Source organism: Acomys minous, assembly GCF_964271855.1.
Source record: "Acomys minous genome assembly, chromosome: 19".
In the NCBI taxonomy this organism is placed as follows: Eukaryota; Metazoa; Chordata; class Mammalia; order Rodentia; family Muridae; genus Acomys; species Acomys minous.
Window position 1 is genome coordinate 65,466,846 of NC_140499.1, and position 20,094 is coordinate 65,486,939.

Below are 20,094 nucleotides of genomic sequence, written 5' to 3' on the forward strand. Positions count from 1 at the left end.
CCAGGCTTCCTGGACCTGTAGGCATTGCCCCTGAGCCTAGCCCAGACAGGCTCAGAGACAGCAGCTGCGATGTGGTGCTGCTTAGCCTTAGCTCCTAGGTCTCTGGAGCAAACAGCTGGGAGAGGTAGAATTTACTCCTGGATTAAAGCCAAGGACTGCTTGGCAGAATCCTTCAGGATCCCATTTCTCCCACCAAGAACCGTTTCCCCATGGCTTCTGCCATCAGCCCATCAAATATTTATCCAGTTTTCTAAGTGTTAGGCCTTGTGCTGGCTGAGCCAACTCCTGAAACAAAAGGAATTGGCCTGAGGGAAAGCTGTACCTTCCCACAACTGGTTTTCCTTTTTAACTTCATTTCTTCTAGGTCTGAGTTCTTCCCTTTCCCCAGCTCACTGCCCAGGGTACGCCTTAACCCCTGCTCTCTTTTCTTAGTCCCTCTCAGCCAACCCTGACCCTCGGGTCCTACAGGGTCGTGGACCTTGTTCCCGGGCAAAGACGTGAGAGGAAATGCTGGACCCTCTGGGAGTTTGGATGATGTTTAACATTTTACTCCTTGTCTACCCAATGTCCCCTAGTTCCTGCGCTGACCCTTAACCGTGATCCCTTCTCCTCACATGTGGCAGGGGACGGGGTCACATCCAGTGTGATTAGGTAACATAGGGGCCTACAACTGAAAGGCTGATTTGAGGATGGAAAAGAATTCTGGTGTTTCTAATATGAAATGACTGTGAATTGGTTGGGGTGGAGGGTCCTTGGGACAGTGACCCTTTGCCACCTGAGTGGATGGATTCAGGGATCAGGATAAAGGCATGAGTCTGTAGCTCTCGGTCCTGCCCCACCCCCAACACATGAGTCTGTAGCTCTCGGTCCTGCCCCAACACGCTCTTTCTGGGATGAATCCAGGGCCCCATTCCTTTCTTGATGCATTGCCCCCCCCCCCCAGCATATTTGTAGGTGCCTCTGACATCCACTTCGACTTTCTTTCCTTTCTCTCTCAACCCTGTCCCCAAGGCTCCCCTTCCTCACCACAGTGCAGGCTCTAAGCTTCCTCCCATCATGGGGTGGAGGCCGTGACTTTCCTCTGCACCCCGACTCTATTCCACATGTACAGGTTAACATAGTATTGCCCAGCTCACAAAAGAAGCTTCTGGATGGGGAAAACTTGACAGAGCCCACCCTAAATGAAGAGCTCCAGGCAGTCTCATAGGTTTCCCAGTGCTACCTGACCAGCCTTAAACGCCTGCATATATGTGCAGCATAACTGGCCTTAGTAAGAGCTGAATAAAAGCCAGAGTTAGGGGTTGGAGAGGTGGCTCGGTGCTTCAGAGCACTGGTTGTTCTTGCCAAGGCCCTGGTTTCATTCCCAGCACCCATATGATGGTTCACAACCACCTGTGTGTAACTCCAGTCTCAGGATTGGTACCCTCGATGGGCAGTGCACACACATGGTGTATAGACTTACATGCAGGCAAAATACCCATACACATAAATAAATTCTCCAGAAATTCACCAGGTGTACTGGTGTGTGCCCTGAACCCCAGCACTTGGGAGGCAAAGGTGGGCAGATCTCTGAGCTCGAGGTCTAGGCCGGTCAGAGCTACATAGGCAGCCCCCGTCTCAAAAGCAAAGACAATGTCTAAGCCCAGCAGTTTCACCTTTCTACAGTATTGTAACACTATTACAGAAAAGGTGGAAAGAAACTGGGTCTTTCTGCTCCCAGTGTGTCTACACTCTGAATTAATCTACTTTCAGAAATATAATTTTTACTATAGAAGAGATCGTGAATTCAAAAGGGTATTAGGAGAGACGTTGGCAAGGGTGGAGATGATACACAGTATATTCATATATGAAGTTCTCAAAACAACTTTTTCATTAATAAACAGAGTCTTCAATAAAGCTTGTTCTTAACCTAAAAAAAAGAAAGGAAGAAAACAAAAGGTGTTATTCTCTTTTTCCTTCTAGTATGAGCAGTGAGGGTGAAGACTCTGCATCAGAAAAATACACAAGCTTGGTGTAGTGACCAGCACTGAGAGGGTAGAGGCAGGAGAATTCCAGTGAGTTCAAGGCTCACCTGGTCTACATGAGCCTTGTAAAGAAAGAAAGGAAGGAAGGAAGGAAGAAATAAAGAAAGAAAACCTCAAAGAGATAGAAAGGGAGGCCAGGCGTGGTGGCGCACACCTTTAATCCCAGCACTCAGGAAGCACAAGCAGGCGGGTCTCTGAGAGTTTAAGGCCATCCTGGTCTACAGAGTGAGTCCAAGACAGCTAAGGCTACACAGAGAGACCGGTCTCAGGGCTAGAGAGATGGCTCAGTGGTTAAGAGCACCGCGTGCTCTTCTAGAGGTTCAATTCCCAGCACCTTATGGTGGCTCACAACCATCTATAATGTTTCTGATGCCCTCTTCTGCAGATAAAGCACTCATATACACTACATAAGTAAATTTTAAAAAGAAAAAGAAGCCCTGTCTCAGAGAGGAGGAGCTTGTTCTATGTAGCTAAGGAGACATGATGAGATACGGAATTGTGTAGTGGTGTGTAGCCCTGGCTGACCTAGTGCTCACTAGCCCAGGCTGCCCCAGAATTTGTGGTAGCCTCCCAAGTGTTGGAGTGTGGGTCACCATGCCCAGCATGTGGGTTTTGTTTGCTTATTTGAATCGGGTTCTTGCTATATAGCCCAGGCTGGTTTCCAGCTTGTGACCCTCCTTGCCTTGCCTGTCGAGGTGCTCGATCTGCCCAGCATGGAGGCTGTCTGGTACCGTGTCCCTGTGGTGGAAAGCTGAGACTAGTGCGTTCTTCATCATGTCTATCCGGATCCATCTTTCTCCCCACCCTACCTTACTCTCCAGACTGACTCTGAGGACCCAAATTTACCACAGGGACCTAAGTTGAGGAGCCTAGAGGCAGGGAAAGAGGACCCAGGGGGAAGAGGACATAGGGGAGCTGCTGGAGACAGGCCTTAAGAAGGGCCACCCAGAGCTAAAGGAGCTACTGCTCTCCCCACCTGTGCACACCACTCCCACCTGCCTTCTCTCCTGCTCTCCCCACCTGTGCACACCACCCCCACCTGCCTTCTCTCCTGCTTTCCCCACCTGTGCACACCACCCCCACCTGCCTTCTCTCCTGCCTTCTCCACCTGTGCACACCACCCCCACCTGCCTTCTCTCCTGCCTTCCCACCTGTGCACACCACCCCCACCTGTGCACACCACCCCCACCTGCCTTCTCTCCTGCTCTCTCCACCTGTGCATACCACCCCCACCTGTGCACACCACCCCCACCTGCCTTCTCTCCTGCTTTCCCCACCTGTGCACACCACCCCCACCTGCCTTCTCTCCTGCTCTCCCCACCTGTGCACACCACCCCCACCTGCCTTCTCTCCTGCTCTCCCCACCTGTGCACACCACCCCCACCTGTGCACACCACCCCCACCTGCCTTCTCTCCTGCTTTCCCCACCTGTGCACACCACCCCCACCTGCCTTCTCTCCTGCCTTCTCCACCTGTGCACACCACCCCCACCTGCCTTCTCTCCTGCCTTCCCACCTGTGCACACCACCCCCACCTGTGCACACCACCCCCACCTGCCTTCTCTCCTGCTCTCTCCACCTGTGCATACCACCCCCACCTGTGCACACCACCCCCACCTGCCTTCTCTCCTGCTTTCCCCACCTGTGCACACCACCCCCACCTGCCTTCTCTCCTGCTCTCCCCACCTGTGCACACCACCCCCACCTGTGCACACCACCCCCACCTGCCTTCTCTCCTGCTCTCCCCACCTGTGCACACCACCCCCACCTGTGCACACCACCCCCACCTGCCTTCTCTCCTGCTTTCCCCACCTGTGCACACCACCCCCACCTGCCTTCTCTCCTGCCTTCCCCACCTGTGCACACCACCCCCACCTGCCTTCTCTCCTGCTCTCCCCACCTGTGCACACCACCCCCACCTGCCTTCTCTCCTGCTCTCCCCACCTGTGCACACCACCCCCACCTGTGCACACCACCCCCACCTGCCTTCTCTCCTGCTCTCTCCACCTGTGCACACCACCCCCACCTGTGCACACCACCCCCACCTGCCTTCTCTCCTGCTTTCCCCACCTGTGCACACCACCCCCACCTGCCTTCTCTCCTGCCTTCTCCACCTGTGCACACCACCCCCACCTGTGCACACCACCCCCACCTGCCTTCTCTCCTGCTTTCCCCACCTGTGCACACCACCCCCACCTGCCTTCTCTCCTGCCTTCTCCACCTGTGCACACCACCCCCACCTGCCTTCTCTCCTGCCTTCTCCACCTGTGCACACCACCCCCACCTGTGCACACCACCCCCACCTCCCTTCTCTCCTGCCTTCTCCACCTGTGCACACCACCCCCACCTGCCTTCTCTCCTGCCTTCTCCACCTGTGCACACCACCCCCACCTGCCTTCTCTCCTGCCTTCTCCACCTGTGCACACCACCCCCACCTGCCTTCTCTCCTGCTCTCTCCACCTGTGCACACCACCCCCACCTGCCTTCTCTCCTGCCTTCTCCACCTGTGCACACCACCCCCACCTGCCTTCTCTCCTGCCTTCTCCACCTGTGCACACCACCCCCACCTGCCTTCTCTCCTGCCTTCTCCACCTGTGCACACCACCCCCACCTGCCTTCTCTCCTGCTCTCTCCACCTGTGCACACCACCCCCACCTGCCTTCTCTCCTGCTCTTCCCACCTGTGCACACCACCCCCACCTGCCTTCTCTCCTGCTCTTCCCACCTGTGCACACCACCCCCACCTGCCTTCTCTCCTGCCTTCTCCACCTGTGCACACCACCCCCACCTGCCTTCTCTCCTGCCTTCTCCACCTGTGCACACCACCCCCACCTGCCTTCTCTCCTGCTCTCCCCACCTGTGCACACCACCCCCACCTGCCTTCTCTCCTGCTCTCCCCACCTGTGCACACCACCCCCACCTGTGCACACCACCCCCACCTGCCTTCTCTCCTGCTTTCCCCACCTGTGCACACCACCCCCACCTGCCTTCTCTCCTGCTCTCCCCACCTGTGCACACCACCCCCACCTGCCTTCTCTCCTGCTCTCCCCACCTGTGCACACCACCCCCACCTGTGCACACCACCCCCACCTGCCTTCTCTCCTGCTCTCTCCACCTGTGCACACCACCCCCACCTGTGCACACCACCCCCACCTGCCTTCTCTCCTGCTTTCCCCACCTGTGCACACCACCCCCACCTGCCTTCTCTCCTGCCTTCCCACCTGTGCACACCACCCCCACCTGTGCACACCACCCCCACCTGCCTTCTCTCCTGCTCTCTCCACCTGTGCACACCACCCCCACCTGTGCACACCACCCCCACCTGCCTTCTCTCCTGCTTTCCCCACCTGTGCACACCACCCCCACCTGCCTTCTCTCCTGCTCTCCCCACCTGTGCACACCACCCCCACCTGTGCACACCACCCCCACCTGCCTTCTCTCCTGCTCTCCCCACCTGTGCACACCACCCCCACCTGTGCACACCACCCCCACCTGCCTTCTCTCCTGCTTTCCCCACCTGTGCACACCACCCCCACCTGCCTTCTCTCCTGCCTTCCCCACCTGTGCACACCACCCCCACCTGCCTTCTCTCCTGCTCTCCCCACCTGTGCACACCACCCCCACCTGCCTTCTCTCCTGCTCTCCCCACCTGTGCACACCACCCCCACCTGTGCACACCACCCCCACCTGCCTTCTCTCCTGCTCTCTCCACCTGTGCACACCACCCCCACCTGTGCACACCACCCCCACCTGCCTTCTCTCCTGCTTTCCCCACCTGTGCACACCACCCCCACCTGCCTTCTCTCCTGCCTTCTCCACCTGTGCACACCACCCCCACCTGTGCACACCACCCCCACCTGCCTTCTCTCCTGCTTTCCCCACCTGTGCACACCACCCCCACCTGCCTTCTCTCCTGCCTTCTCCACCTGTGCACACCACCCCCACCTGCCTTCTCTCCTGCCTTCTCCACCTGTGCACACCACCCCCACCTGTGCACACCACCCCCACCTCCCTTCTCTCCTGCCTTCTCCACCTGTGCACACCACCCCCACCTGCCTTCTCTCCTGCCTTCTCCACCTGTGCACACCACCCCCACCTGCCTTCTCTCCTGCCTTCTCCACCTGTGCACACCACCCCCACCTGCCTTCTCTCCTGCTCTCTCCACCTGTGCACACCACCCCCACCTGCCTTCTCTCCTGCCTTCTCCACCTGTGCACACCACCCCCACCTGCCTTCTCTCCTGCCTTCTCCACCTGTGCACACCACCCCCACCTGCCTTCTCTCCTGCCTTCTCCACCTGTGCACACCACCCCCACCTGCCTTCTCTCCTGCTCTCTCCACCTGTGCACACCACCCCCACCTGCCTTCTCTCCTGCTCTTCCCACCTGTGCACACCACCCCCACCTGCCTTCTCTCCTGCTCTTCCCACCTGTGCACACCACCCCCACCTGCCTTCTCTCCTGCCTTCTCCACCTGTGCACACCACCCCCACCTGCCTTCTCTCCTGCCTTCTCCACCTGTGCACACCACCCCCACCTGCCTTCTCTCCTGCTCTCCCCACCTGTGCACACCACCCCCACCTGCCTTCTCTCCTGCTCTCCCCACCTGTGCACACCACCCCCACCTGTGCACACCACCCCCACCTGCCTTCTCTCCTGCTTTCCCCACCTGTGCACACCACCCCCACCTGCCTTCTCTCCTGCTCTCCCCACCTGTGCACACCACCCCCACCTGCCTTCTCTCCTGCTCTCCCCACCTGTGCACACCACCCCCACCTGTGCACACCACCCCCACCTGCCTTCTCTCCTGCTCTCTCCACCTGTGCACACCACCCCCACCTGTGCACACCACCCCCACCTGCCTTCTCTCCTGCTTTCCCCACCTGTGCACACCACCCCCACCTGCCTTCTCTCCTGCCTTCTCCACCTGTGCACACCACCCCCACCTGTGCACACCACCCCCACCTGCCTTCTCTCCTGCTTTCCCCACCTGTGCACACCACCCCCACCTGCCTTCTCTCCTGCCTTCTCCACCTGTGCACACCACCCCCACCTGCCTTCTCTCCTGCCTTCTCCACCTGTGCACACCACCCCCACCTGTGCACACCACCCCCACCTCCCTTCTCTCCTGCCTTCTCCACCTGTGCACACCACCCCCACCTGCCTTCTCTCCTGCCTTCTCCACCTGTGCACACCACCCCCACCTGCCTTCTCTCCTGCCTTCTCCACCTGTGCACACCACCCCCACCTGCCTTCTCTCCTGCTCTCTCCACCTGTGCACACCACCCCCACCTGCCTTCTCTCCTGCCTTCTCCACCTGTGCACACCACCCCCACCTGCCTTCTCTCCTGCTCTTCCCACCTGTGCACACCACCCCCACCTGCCTTCTCTCCTGCCTTCTCCACCTGTGCACACCACCCCCACCTGCCTTCTCTCCTGCCTTCTCCACCTGTGCACACCACCCCCACCTGCCTTCTCTCCTGCCTTCTCCACCTGTGCACACCACCCCCACCTGCCTTCTCTCCTGCCTTCTCCACCTGTGCACACCACCCCCACCTGCCTTCTCTCCTGCTCTTCCCACCTGTGCACACCACCCCCACCTGCCTTCTCTCCTGCCTTCTCCACCTGTGCACACCACCCCCACCTGCCTTCTCTCCTGCCTTCTCCACCTGTGCACACCACCCCCACCTGTGCACACCACCCCCACCTGCCTTCTCTCCTGCTTTCCCCACCTGTGCACACCACCCCCACCTGCCTTCTCTCCTGCCTTCTCCACCTGTGCACACCACCCCCACCTGCCTTCTCTCCTGCCTTCTCCACCTGTGCACACCACCCCCACCTGTGCACACCACCCCCACCTGCCTTCTCTCCTGCTTTCCCCACCTGTGCACACCACCCCCACCTGCCTTCTCTCCTGCCTTCTCCACCTGTGCACACCACCCCCACCTGCCTTCTCTCCTGCTCTCCCCACCTGTGCACACCACCCCCACCTACCTTCTCTCCTGCTCTCTCCACCTGTGCACACCACCCCCACCTGCCTTCTCTCCTGCTCTTCCCACCTGTGCACACCACCCCCACCTGCCTTCTCTCCTGCTCTTCCCACCTGTGCACACCACCCCCACCTGCCTTCTCTCCTGCTCTTCCCACCTGTGCACACCACCCCCACCTGCCTTCTCTCCTGCTCTTCCCACCTGTGCACACCACCCCCACCTGCCTTCTCTCCTGCTCTCCCCACCTGTGCACACCACCCCCACCTGCCTTCTCTCCTGCTCTCTCCACCTGTGCACACCACCCCCACCTGCCTTCTCTCCTGCTCTTCCCACCTGTGCACACCACCCCCACCTGCCTTCTCTCCTGCTCTTCCCACCTGTGCACACCACCCCCACCTGCCTTCTCTCCTGCCTTCTCCACCTGTGCACACCACCCCCACCTGCCTTCTCTCCTGCTCTTCCCACCTGTGCACACCACCCCCACCTGCCTTCTCTCCTGCCTTCCCCACCTGTGCATACCACCCCCACCTGCCTTCTCTCCTGCCTTCTCCACCTGTGCACACCACCCCCACCTGTGCACACCACCCCCACCTGCCTTCTCTCCTGCTCTTCCCACCTGTGCACACCACCCCCACCTGCCTTCTCTCCTGCCTTCTCCACCTGTGCACACCACCCCCACCTGCCTTCTCTCCTGCTCTTCCCACCTGTGCACACCACCCCCACCTGCCTTCTCTCCTGCTCTTCCCACCTGTGCACACCACCCCCACCTGCCTTCTCTCCTGCCTTCTCCACCTGTGCACACCACCCCCACCTGCCTTCTCTCCTGCTCTTCCCACCTGTGCACACCACCCCCACCTGCCTTCTCTCCTGCCTTCCCCACCTGTGCATACCACCCCCACCTGCCTTCTCTCCTGCCTTCTCCACCTGTGCACACCACCCCCACCTGCCTTCTTTCCTGCTCTCCCCACCTGTGCACACCACCCCCACCTGCCTTTTCTTTTCTGATGGATTATGCCCTCATTCATTGCTCACCCTCTTCTCATCACCTGCATGTGCACTTAGCTCTTACAAGAATGTGGGATGGTCGGGGTGTGCTCTGTGGAGAACAACAAAGGTCTCAGGAAACAGAGCATCTACTTTCAAAAATATTATTTTTATTATAGAAGAGATCATAAATTCAAAAGGGAGTAGGAGAGACATGAGCAAGGGTGGGAAAATACCGATTCAGGCCCCTTCCCTAGTTTCACAGGGCCTGGCAGAGCCCTCAGCACTGATGCAGCCTGGGGGCCAAGGTGAGAAAAGGATAACCCTGTCTTTGAGATGAGTAGAGCACTTCAGGTATGACCTCCTCTATCTGAGGGCCTGGGTGGCCTTTCTAGACTTTGTCCCCTTGCCTGGACTTGGGCAGGCTTTGAGGACTCAAGTCCAAGGAAAGGGTTCTATTCCAGTTAGCCAAGCTCAAAGCATCCTGAGTACCCAGGGAGGAACTTTCAGAGAGATGTCGTCTTCCCAACTCAAGCTGAAAGAAATAGGGGGAAATTCCTGCCGTCGTTCTTTAAGTACTGGGGGCCCTGGCCAGGAGCAAATAGGAGGGTTAGGCCACTTTTTTCCAATGTGTTCTTTACCATCTTTTATTTAATCTCAACCCTCTGTAGCCTGTCCGGCTGGCCCCCGAACGAGAATTCATCAAGTCCTTGATGGCAATCGGCAAACGGCTAGCCACGCTCCCCACTAAAGAGCAGAAGACACAAAGGCTGATCTCAGAGCTCTCCCTGCTCAACCATAAGCTCCCTGCCCGTGTCTGGCTGCCCACGGCTGGATTTGACCACCACGTGGTCCGTGTGCCCCACACACAAGCTGTTGTTCTCAATTCCAAGGATAAGGTAAGCGGCTCTGGCCCAAGCCCCTCCCCTCCCCTGACTGCGCTCTCATGGCTGCGACTCCCTCCTTACTCTTGTGATGTGAGGACCTGAGACCCCTCCTGCCACCTTCTTGACCTTTGTTTTTATGAACTAAAGTTCACCTTGTGGCTTCTCACCTGCTGCTCACCCTCCTTTTGGTAGCCCGTCCTGTCTTTCTGTAACTTTCCGGTGATCCAGGCACAACCACCATGTGTGTAAAGGAAAATTTTTTATAAGACTTTTTTTGAACAGCATGGATAGAAAGGAAAGAAATATCCTCAATTCTTACTAGGGAAAGTAAGCTATGTTTATCTGCTTACTGGGGTGATGGTCCCCATGGCTCATGGTCTCCTCTCACAGCAAGTATTGGAAATTAGGATTTTCCTTGGGATCCAGTTTTTGTGTCTCCCTCCCTGGGCCTGACTTCTCATGAGCCCACAGAGTCCCTAGGCCCCTCTGAAGGACTGTCACTGGTAGTGGGACATGAGCACTCTGAGGCCCTGCTGAGAGCTGGGAGGCCAGCTGTGCATCCCTGCCTGTGCGTGTTGTCCACAGTCAGAAGGGTGGGAGCAGAAAACGCTGTCAGTGGGACTGAAGTGGGGGGCAGTGGGACTGAGGTGAGGGCAGTGGGACTGAAGTGGGGGGCAGTGGGACTGAGGTGGGGGGCAGTGGGACTGAGGTGAGGGCAGTGGGACTGAGGTGGGGGCAGTGGGACTGAGGTGAGGACAGTGGGACTGAGGTGAGGACAGTGGGACTGAGGTGAGGACAGTGGGACTGAGGTGAGGACAGTGGGACTGAGGTGAGGACAGTGGGACTGAGGTGAGGACAGTGGGACTGAGGTGAGGACAGTGGGACTGAGGTGAGGACAGTGGGACTGAGGTGAGGACAGTGGGACTGAGGTGAGGACAGTGGGACTGAGGTGAGGACAGTGGGACTGAGGTGAGGGCAGTGGGACTGAGGTGGGGACAGTGGGACTGAGGTGAGGACAGTGGGACTGAGGTGAGGACAGTGGGACTGAGGTGAGGACAGTGGGACTGAGGTGAGGACAGTGGGACTGAGGTGAGGGCAGTGGGACTGAGGTGGGGACAGTGGGACTGAGGTGAGGACAGTGGGACTGAGGTGAGGACAGTGGGACTGAGGTGAGGGCAGTGGGACTGAGGTGAGGACAGTGGGACTGAGGTGGGGACAGTGGGACTGAGGTGAGGGCAGTGGGACTGAGGTGAGGACAGTGGGACTGAGGTGAGGGCAGTGGGACTGAGGTGAGGACAGTGGGACTGAGGTGGGGACAGTGGGACTGAGGTGGGGACAGTGGGACTGAGGTGAGGGCAGTGGGACTGAGGTGAGGACAGTGGGACTGAGGTGGGGACAGTGGGACTGAGGTGAGGGCAGTGGGACTGAGGTGAGGGCAGTGGGACTGAGATGAGGACAGTGGGACTGAGGTGGGGGGCAGTGGCAAATGCTCTCTCCCCACCCTCCCACCCAGGCTCCCTACCTGATCTACGTGGAAGTTCTTGAATGTGAAAACTTCGACACAACTAGTGTTCCTGCCCGGATTCCTGAGAACCGAATTCGGAGCACGCGGTCCGTAGAGAACCTGCCTGAATGTGGCATCACTCCCGAGCAGCGCGCTGGCAGCTTCAGCACGGTGCCCAATTACGACAACGATGATGAAGCCTGGTCAGTGGATGACATAGGCGAGCTGCAGGTGGAGGTGAGGGGGCTCCAAGGACAGAGCCCTGGGGATGCCTGTTCTCTGCAAGCTTTTGATGCATTTGAAATAACACAGAGGTTAGCAGAGTGAGGCCTGTGCCTGTGTGAGTGCTGTGGTAGTGAGGGGTGGGAAGGGGAACTCTGGACGGCTGGCTGGAACAGGTTCAGGCTTGCTCGCCTACAGCAGGAGCTCCAATTGAATGGAAGGAGCCACATGGAGACCTAGGGGAGGAGGGGCTGGTGAGCTACTTACGGACACCTGCTATATAAAGCTGGCTTAGCACAGCAGAAACTGACAGGCCATGCGTGCGTTCAGTCAGCTGTAGAAAGGGGCTGCAGACATGGCTCAGGGTCAGGAGCGCTGGCTGCTCCTGTAGAGGACTGTGTCCCTTTCCTAGCAGTGGCTCACAAGCTGCAGTAACTCCAGGGCGATCTGCTGCCCTCTTCTGTCCTCTGTGGACACTGCACACCCATACACATAAAACAAATACTTTAAAAAGAAAGAAGTATTTATAGCAGGGTATAATCCCAGCCCCCAAAAGGTTGAGGCAGAAGGATTGGGGGTTCAAGGCCAGTCTGCCTTTCTTAAAAAACTAAAAAGAATGTCCATGGAGGGCTCGCTGTGCCATCTGAGAACAGCATGCTATGAGTAAGACTTGGCTTACACCTGCAGGAGCTTATAACCTAACAGGAATCACCAGACGCCGGTAGCTGCCCAGTGCTGTGATCTGCCTGCAGTGGGGATGGGGTACAAGTACCAAACGTGGTTGGAATTACAGAACAAAAGACATTCAGACAGAGGGATGTGCACAGGGACTGAGAGGGAAAATGGAGCACGCTCAGGGTCAGAGCTGGAGGGCATGTGCGCACACTGGGTGCGTGGTGTGAGGTGAGAGGAGCAGCCAGTGAGGCTGGAGACAGGCGTGGGCCTGACAAGCCACAGCACACTCGCTCAGTCCTGTCAGCCACGCGAAGCCACGCGAGCTTTACTCTGGGGCTGTCCCTGGCGAGTGGAATTGAGAATGCTCTGCTAACAGGAAGAAGAGAGGCCTGTTGGGGATGGCAGAGTATTTTATAGTATAAAGTTGAGTGTTTAGACTGAAGAAGCGAAGCTGGATGTGGTAGCTCACTTATGGGTCCCAGCATTTAAGTGGAAGCAGGGAAGGCAGAAAATAAATAAGATAATTGAATAAAGCCGGGCGTGGTGGCGCACGCCTTTAATCCCAGCACTCGGGAGGCAAAGGCAGGCAAATTGCTGTGAATGTGAGTTCAAGGCCAGCCTGGTCTACAAAGTGAGTCCAGGACAGACAAGGCTACACAGACCCTGTCTGGGGTGGGGGTAGGAAACCGATATTGAATAAATACTCACAGTCTGGGAGGATCCAGGGCTGAACAATACATCCTTAGTCATAGGGGGCTTCTAGTATGAGGCCAAAGATTTAGGTTTCCGCAAAGTTGTGGCAGTGGTTTGCACACTTTAGCATGTTAGGAGTATTCTGGTGAGTTTGCTAATGCTCAGCTTCTAGATCTCATCCCCAGTGGCTCTAATTTAGGCTGATGGGGAGAACTGAGCATCTGCATTTCCTAAGCATTTCCATGAATTCTGATGGAGTAGTTCACACAGAACACCACTGTGGGGCCCGTGGCTCAGGAAGGCCATAGTGATGTGGAAAGATGGTGGCTCTGGAGCAGGCTGGGATGGCGTGGCCAACAGGCCCAGGTAGTCAGCAGCAAGTGAGCAGGGGCAAGACTGGGACCTGTGTTTAGCACCTCTGACCTGCTCTCCCCAGCTCCCTGAAGTGCACACCAACAGCTGTGACAACATCTCCCAGTTCTCCGTGGACAGCATCACCAGCCAGGAAAGCAAGGAGCCTGTGTTCATCGCAGCAGGGGACATCCGGTATGGCTGGGGCACACCACCCTTCACTTTCATCTCTTTTCCAGACTCCGCCTCTCTCTTTATCCCTTTCCTGTGTCTAATCACTGGCTGCCGGCCTTGTGTCTTTCTCCTTTATCTCCTAATTCTGTCCTTGTCCTGAGGCCACCATTCTTGAGGCCGTGAAGGTGCAGTTGAGACATTGCTTGAGCTACTACAAAAATGACATTTTAAGAGAGTTCCAAAATCTGGTCATGGTAGCGCACAATTTTAATCCCAGCACTAGGGAGGCAGAGGCAGGCAGATCTCTGTGAGTTTGGGGCCAGCCTGGTCTACAGAGTGAGTACAGGACAGCCAGGGCTACACAGAGAAACCCTGGAGAGAGAGAGAGAGAGAGAGAGAGAGAGAGAGAGAGAGATCCAAAAAGAAAGTTCCCCAGAGGGCATCTGCTATCAGTTCTCCAAGTTGCACTTGGCTAGCATATGAAAGTCCCTGGGTTCAGTTCCCAGCACCACCCACACAGAAAATACAGAACAAAACAATAACCAAGTGAGATCTCCAAGTGGTCCCCTTCACTATGAGATGGGAGGAGACCTTGCTAGACATGCAGGTTCTGCAGTCACCCGTTCTGAGTCAGGGTTGGGATAGAGGAGTGAGCAAAGCCAGGTTCTCTGCTTTTGTTGTTTGGTTTGGTTTTTCAAGACAGCGTCTCTCTGTGTAGACCTGGCTGTCCTGGACTCGCTCTGTAGACCAGGCTGGCCTCGAACTCACAGCGATCCTCCTGCCTCTGCCTCCCAAGTGCTGGGATTAAAGGCATGCGCCACTAACCCCCAGCTAGGTTCTCTGCATTTTAACATGATCACAAACTACCAGGTTAGCAAAATGATACCATATGCCTCCTTCTTGGTGCTTTCCCAGCACCAAGAATCTGTGTGCCCAGAATCTAGCAACAGTGGCAAGGGAAAGGGGGCAAGACATGCATGCAGCTCTGAGGTAACTCTTCCAAATAAATTGTGTATTTTCTTCCTGCTAGACGGCGCCTGTCAGAACAGCTAGCTCACACTCCCACAGCCTTCAGACGGGACCCTGAAGACCCTTCTGCAGTCGCCCTGAAGGAGCCCTGGCAGGAGAAAGTGCGGTGAGGAGGGTGGAGAGTGGTGTGGTCCATGGCCTCCTCCTCCACTGCCCCTCCCCTCTAAATACTCCGTCAGACTTACGCTGCAGGCCATCATCCTGTGACTTCCGTCTTCACAGGAGGATCAGAGAAGGCTCCCCCTACGGCCATCTTCCCAATTGGAGACTCCTGTCAGTCATTGTCAAGTGTGGAGACGACCTGCGTCAGGAGCTACTGGCGTTCCAGGTGTTGAAACAACTGCAGGTGAGGAAAGGAAAGAGAAGAAAGGAACAGAGACAGGGGTCATGAAAGGAAAGGCTGGCAGTACAGCTCCAGCCCCCTGAGGACTTCTCCCTCCGAGAGCCTCCTGGGCTCCTGCTGCCCGTTCAGACCTGGAAGGCTAAACTGAAGCTGGCGGGCCTTCCTCCAGAGCAGCACAGCCACGTGATGAGCGGCTCCATGGCGGCCTCTGTCGGTTCTTTCTGGAACTGCATCTGCCCTGTTTTGGCCACTGACTGTCAGGTGGTCCTTTTTGGTTGAGGAGTGTGATTTCAGAAAGGGGCTCGTCATTCAGGCTGGCCTCAGGCTCGGTTATAACCAAAGATCAGCTTCACCCTTGCTCCTTCCGCCTTCATTTCCCAAGGCTAGGGTTACAGGTGTGTACCACCGAGGTTTGGGTTTTTCCTTTTTATCAGAACCTTCCAAATGATCTGGGATGGATGGATTTACACTGTGTTCAAGTATTTGGGTTTTGTTTTGCTTTGTCTTTTTTTCAAGATTAATTTATTTTATGTGTATGGATGTTTTCCCTGCATGCATTCTGCACAGCACATGTGTGCAGTGTCCATGAACAGTGGCAGATCCTCCTGGAACTGGAGTAAGAATTGTGAGAAGCCTCCTGGGTGCTGGGAACTGAACTCAAGTCCTCTGCAAGAGCAGGAGGTGCTCTTAACCCCCGAGCCACCTCCCAGGGTCCACTCTGCAGTTGTGGTTTACCTGGACTTACTGTGTGGTCCAGGCTGGCACTGAATTCATGACAATCCTCATCCCTCTGCTTACGTATGTATGAGGGTTACAGGTGTGCGCTGCTGCGCTGTATCGAGATGCTGAGCGCCTGCCTCCCTGGGTTGGTGATCTGCAAGTGGTTTCACCTGTTCAGTTCTTTATATTTGTTTGCAGGTTTCTTGAGAGGTAGGGGTAACTTGAACTTTCTCTTGATTTTTGGTTTGGTTTGGTTTGGTTGGTTGGTTGGGTTTGGTTTTGAGACAGGGTTTCTCTGTGTAGCCTGGCTGTCCTGGACTCTGGTTGTAGACCAGGCTGGCCTCAAACTCACAGAGATCCGCCTGCCTCTGCCTCCCAAGTGCTAGGATTAAAGGCGTGCGCCACCACCGCCCAGTGGTTTTGTTTTTAGAAAGAGTCTCACTTGTAGCCTAAGCCAAATGGAACTTGCTTTGTACCCTTTCTACTCCCGGCCAAGGTCACTGCTGTCTTTGTGCCCCCTCATCACCGTCTACCTCAGCTTCCCAGATACTAGGATCATAAGCAGTATGTGACAGATGGCTTAAGGACTTTGCTTTTATTTTGTTTTTGAGATGGAGGTTCATGTAACTCAGGTTGACTTCTGACTCTCTTGTAACCAGGGTTTTCCTTCAATCCAAGACACCAAGGAAGAGCAGTTATAGAGAAGAAACCTCCTCTTCTCTAGTTTGGAGCAAGATGAGCCCCTCTCAATCCCCGGTGCCTTTGTGTCTCTTCACAGTGCATCTGGGAGCAGGAGCGCGTGCCTCTTTGGATCAGGCCATATAAGATTCTTGTGATTTCAGCTGACAGCGGCATGATCGAGCCAGTAGTCAACGCCGTGTCCATCCACCAGGTGAAGAAACAGTCTCAGCTCTCCTTGCTCGATTACTTCCTACAGGAGCACGGCAGCTACACCACCGAGGCGTTCCTCAGTGCCCAGCGCAATTTTGTACAAAGTTGTGCTGGCTACTGCTTGGTGTGCTACCTATTGCAAGTCAAGGACAGGTGAGTGACTTGTGCCCTCACCCGAGTCTTTCACAGGGGTCTTCTGTCCCTTCACATAGAGTGCTCAGTGATGACACAGTGCAGGCTTACTTAGTAGGAGAGATTTGTTTGTGTGACATTAAGCCACAAGGCAGACAAGTGTGGAGAAGTGAGAAGAGACTGAGCATCTGTAGGTGAAGGTCTCACTGAGGGGCTGAAGGGCAAACGAGGACAGATAAAGCTATGGGCAGGATGAGGAAATGTTCCACTGGGATCGAAACCTGGATTGGGCAATGACATCAGCATAAGGCTACAAGGAGGCCCTTCATTATGAGGCTGAAGGGGCAGCAGGGTTTCTCTGTGTAGCCTTAGCTGTCCTAGACTCACTTTTATAGACCAGGCTGGCCTCGAACTTAAGAGATCTGCCTTGCCTGCCTCTGCCCCCCAAGTGCTGGGATTAAAGGCACCACCACGCCCGGTGAGACAGGGTCTTTCTGTGTGACCCCGTCTGTCCTGGAACGTGGTATGTAGACCAGGCTGCCCTTGAACTCAGAGATCTCCTGCCTCTGCCTCCTGAGTGCTGGGATTACAGGCCTGGGCCACCACGCTCAGCAAGAATTTTATTTTGCAGGATAGGAAGGATGTGCTCTGCTCTATGTAGACGCCATATGGTGCTGTGGATGAGGGCCGGGCTGACTGGGTCCTTAGCACGAAAGCAAGAGATAATGGAGCCTGGTGCAAAGGTAGTGTGTCAGTGACCTAACGCAGAAAGGAAATGGGCGAGGGAGACTGTGGAAATAAACTTGCATTTCCCGGTTATGAGCTCTCCTCCTTCCTCACTCCAACATGATTTCCCTTTATTTTTTAATTTTTAAAAAAATGTATTTATTATTATGTATACAGTGCTTTTGCTTGCACATACACATGCAGGCCAGAAGAGGGCACCAGATCACATTATAGATGGTTGTGACCTGCCATGTGGTTGCTGGGAACTGAACTCAGGACCTCTGGAAGAGCAGTCAGTGTTCCTAACCTCTGAGCCATCTCACTGCCTGCCCCCCCCCCATTATTTTTTAATTTCATTTTTTTATTATTATGTTTGGGTGTTTTTCCTATATATATGTCTGTGCATGCCTATTGCCAGTGGATCCTCTGGAATAGAGTTAAAAGCAGTGGTAAACTTCCATGTGGGTGTTGGAAAATAACTCTGCATCCCAAGCCAGTGCTCTTAACCAATGAGTCATCGGTGTAGCACTAGCTGTCCTGGACTCTCTTTGTAGACCAGGCTGGTCTAGAACTCAGATCTTCTGCCTGCCTCTGCCTCCGAGTGCTGGGATTAAAGGTGTGCACCACTAGGCTCGGCTAATTTCCACAATTTTTCAGTACTTTTGTTTTGCCTAGATTGTCGTTTCTTTCAGTTATCACATGATTTTTTTTTTCGATACAGGGTTTCTCTGTGTAGCCTTGGCTGGCCTGGACCCGCTTTGTAGACCAGGCAGGCCTCGAACTCACAGCGATCTACCTGCCTCTGCCTCCCGAGTGCTGGGATTAAAGGTGTGCGCCACCACGCCCGGCTATCACATGATTTTTATAAAGCCTGACCTCACACAGGTGAAGCATTATATACATTAACAATGGCTCCAGCCATCCTCTGCCAGCTGAGGCTTATCCACAGGCCATGTTGGGAGTTGGGCCTGAGCGCTTTAGCAGCTTGTACCTGTCCCGCAACACACAGGGCCTGGGGCCTGGCAAGGTGGCTCAGTGGGTAAAATGAATTGTTTAATCCCTGGAACCAACTCCACAGAGCTGTAATCTGATTCCACATACACGCTATGGCATGTGCCCATAAGCACACATACACTCTTAAACATTTTTTTAAGGGGCTAGAGAGATGGCTCAGAGGTTAAGAGCATCGCCTGCTCTTCCAGAGGTCCTGAGTTCCAATTCCCAGCAACCACATGATGGCTCACAACCATCTACAATGTGATCTGGTGCCCTCTTCTGGCCTGCAGGTGTACATGCAGGCAGAGCACTCATACACACTATAAATCTTTAAGAAAAAAAACATTTTTTTAAGTAGGAATGTGACAGCCTCTGCCCTCAGGGCTCCCAGCTGACATGGCAGCACATGACAGACAGCTCAGCAGCATCTCAGAATCTAGTGTCTGTTTGGTAAACATATGCCATGTATGTGACACGCACTGTCAGGGAGATGCCCTCATGAAGCAGAGAAGGGGCAGCAGTGGCCTTGGGGGCCTGTGGTCATTTCTCCCTCCTGGGCCTAATGGAAATGAGCAAGGGCTGTCTCAGTGTGAGAGCTGTTGGGGTGCAATCGTAAGGTCTTGACTACAAGTTTTAGACCATCCCTGAGTGTCATGGATTTTGAACCCAAGGCCTAGAAGCCCAGGCTCAGCTCCAGGATTGAGTAAGCAGGGAACTGGAAAGCTGGCACCAGTTAGCCTCAGGAGTTTCATTTCAGAAACTGATATGTAAAAATGATAAAATAGCTTGGCAGTGGTGATGCACACGCCTTTAATCCCAGCACTGGGAGGCAGAGGCAGGTGAATGTGAGTTTGAGGCCAGCCTGGTCTACAGAGGGGGTTCCAAAGCAGCAGCCGTGGCTATACAGAGAAAAAAAAAAAAAGATAAAATAGATTATAACAAAACCACCAAAGAAAATGTTTGGAAGATGAAAGTCTGTTCCTTTTGCAGGGCAGGGAGCTAACTACTGTATTTTTGGTTTTTTGAGACAGAGTTTCTCTGTGTAACAGCTCTAGCTAGCCTCAAACTTTTTTGTATTTTGCTTTTTCTAAATATATGAATGTTTTACTACATGTATGTCTGTGTACCACCTGCATAGTGTGCCCAAGAGGGGTGTCAGATCCCTTGGGAGTAGAGGTACAGATGGTGTTAGCCACTGTGTGGGTGGTAAGTCCTTTAGAAAACTTAGGGGCTGGAGAAAGGTCCTCACACTGGGAGGCAGAGGCAGGAAGTTCAGGATCATCCTAGCTACATGGGATCCTTTCCCAAAAAGAAAAGGAAGAGAGAACCAAGAACCGTCGAGCCACAAAGGAAAGGAAGTTGTTGCTGTTGGTCACCTGTTAGGTCTAAGCTGCAGCACGGTCACAGCAGGGCAGGGCAGTCTGCCATCCTCGGGGAAAGAGTGGGACAAAACCGTTGCCTGTTATCACAGTGGCAGTAATAGCAAATTGGTCGTAACATGCAGAATATCTGGGTTTTTGGTTTATGTGCACTGGTGTCTTGCCTGCATGTACAGTCTGTGACGGGGTCAGGTCCCTAGAACTACAGTTACAGCTCTGCGCTGCCATGTGAGTGCCAGAACTGGAACCAGAACTCTGGAAGAGCAGCCAGTGTTAACAGCTGAGCCATCTCTCCAGCCCCATCAGGTGATTTTTAACATCAATACAAGCCTGCTAAAACAGGCCCAGGAAGAGTGAACCATTCAAATTTTCCTTTA

General features: G+C 55.0%; 1 protein-coding gene across 5 annotated transcripts in view; it reads left to right on the forward strand.

Annotated features, from left to right (window-relative positions):
* Nucleotides 1–20,094, forward strand: part of PI4KB (phosphatidylinositol 4-kinase beta) — a 41,319-nt gene that overhangs the window by 15,898 nt on the left and 5,327 nt on the right. For all 5 annotated transcript variants that reach the window (XM_084769558.1, XM_084769559.1, XM_084769556.1 and 2 more), the window contains 6 exons: nt 9,667–9,894; nt 11,396–11,623; nt 13,413–13,522; nt 14,532–14,636; nt 14,753–14,876; nt 16,372–16,637. In XM_084769558.1, the coding sequence (XP_084625684.1) occupies nt 9,667–9,894; nt 11,396–11,623; nt 13,413–13,522; nt 14,532–14,636; nt 14,753–14,876; nt 16,372–16,637 (1,061 nt within the window). The remainder of the gene's footprint in view (nt 1–9,666; nt 9,895–11,395; nt 11,624–13,412; nt 13,523–14,531; nt 14,637–14,752; nt 14,877–16,371; nt 16,638–20,094) is intronic.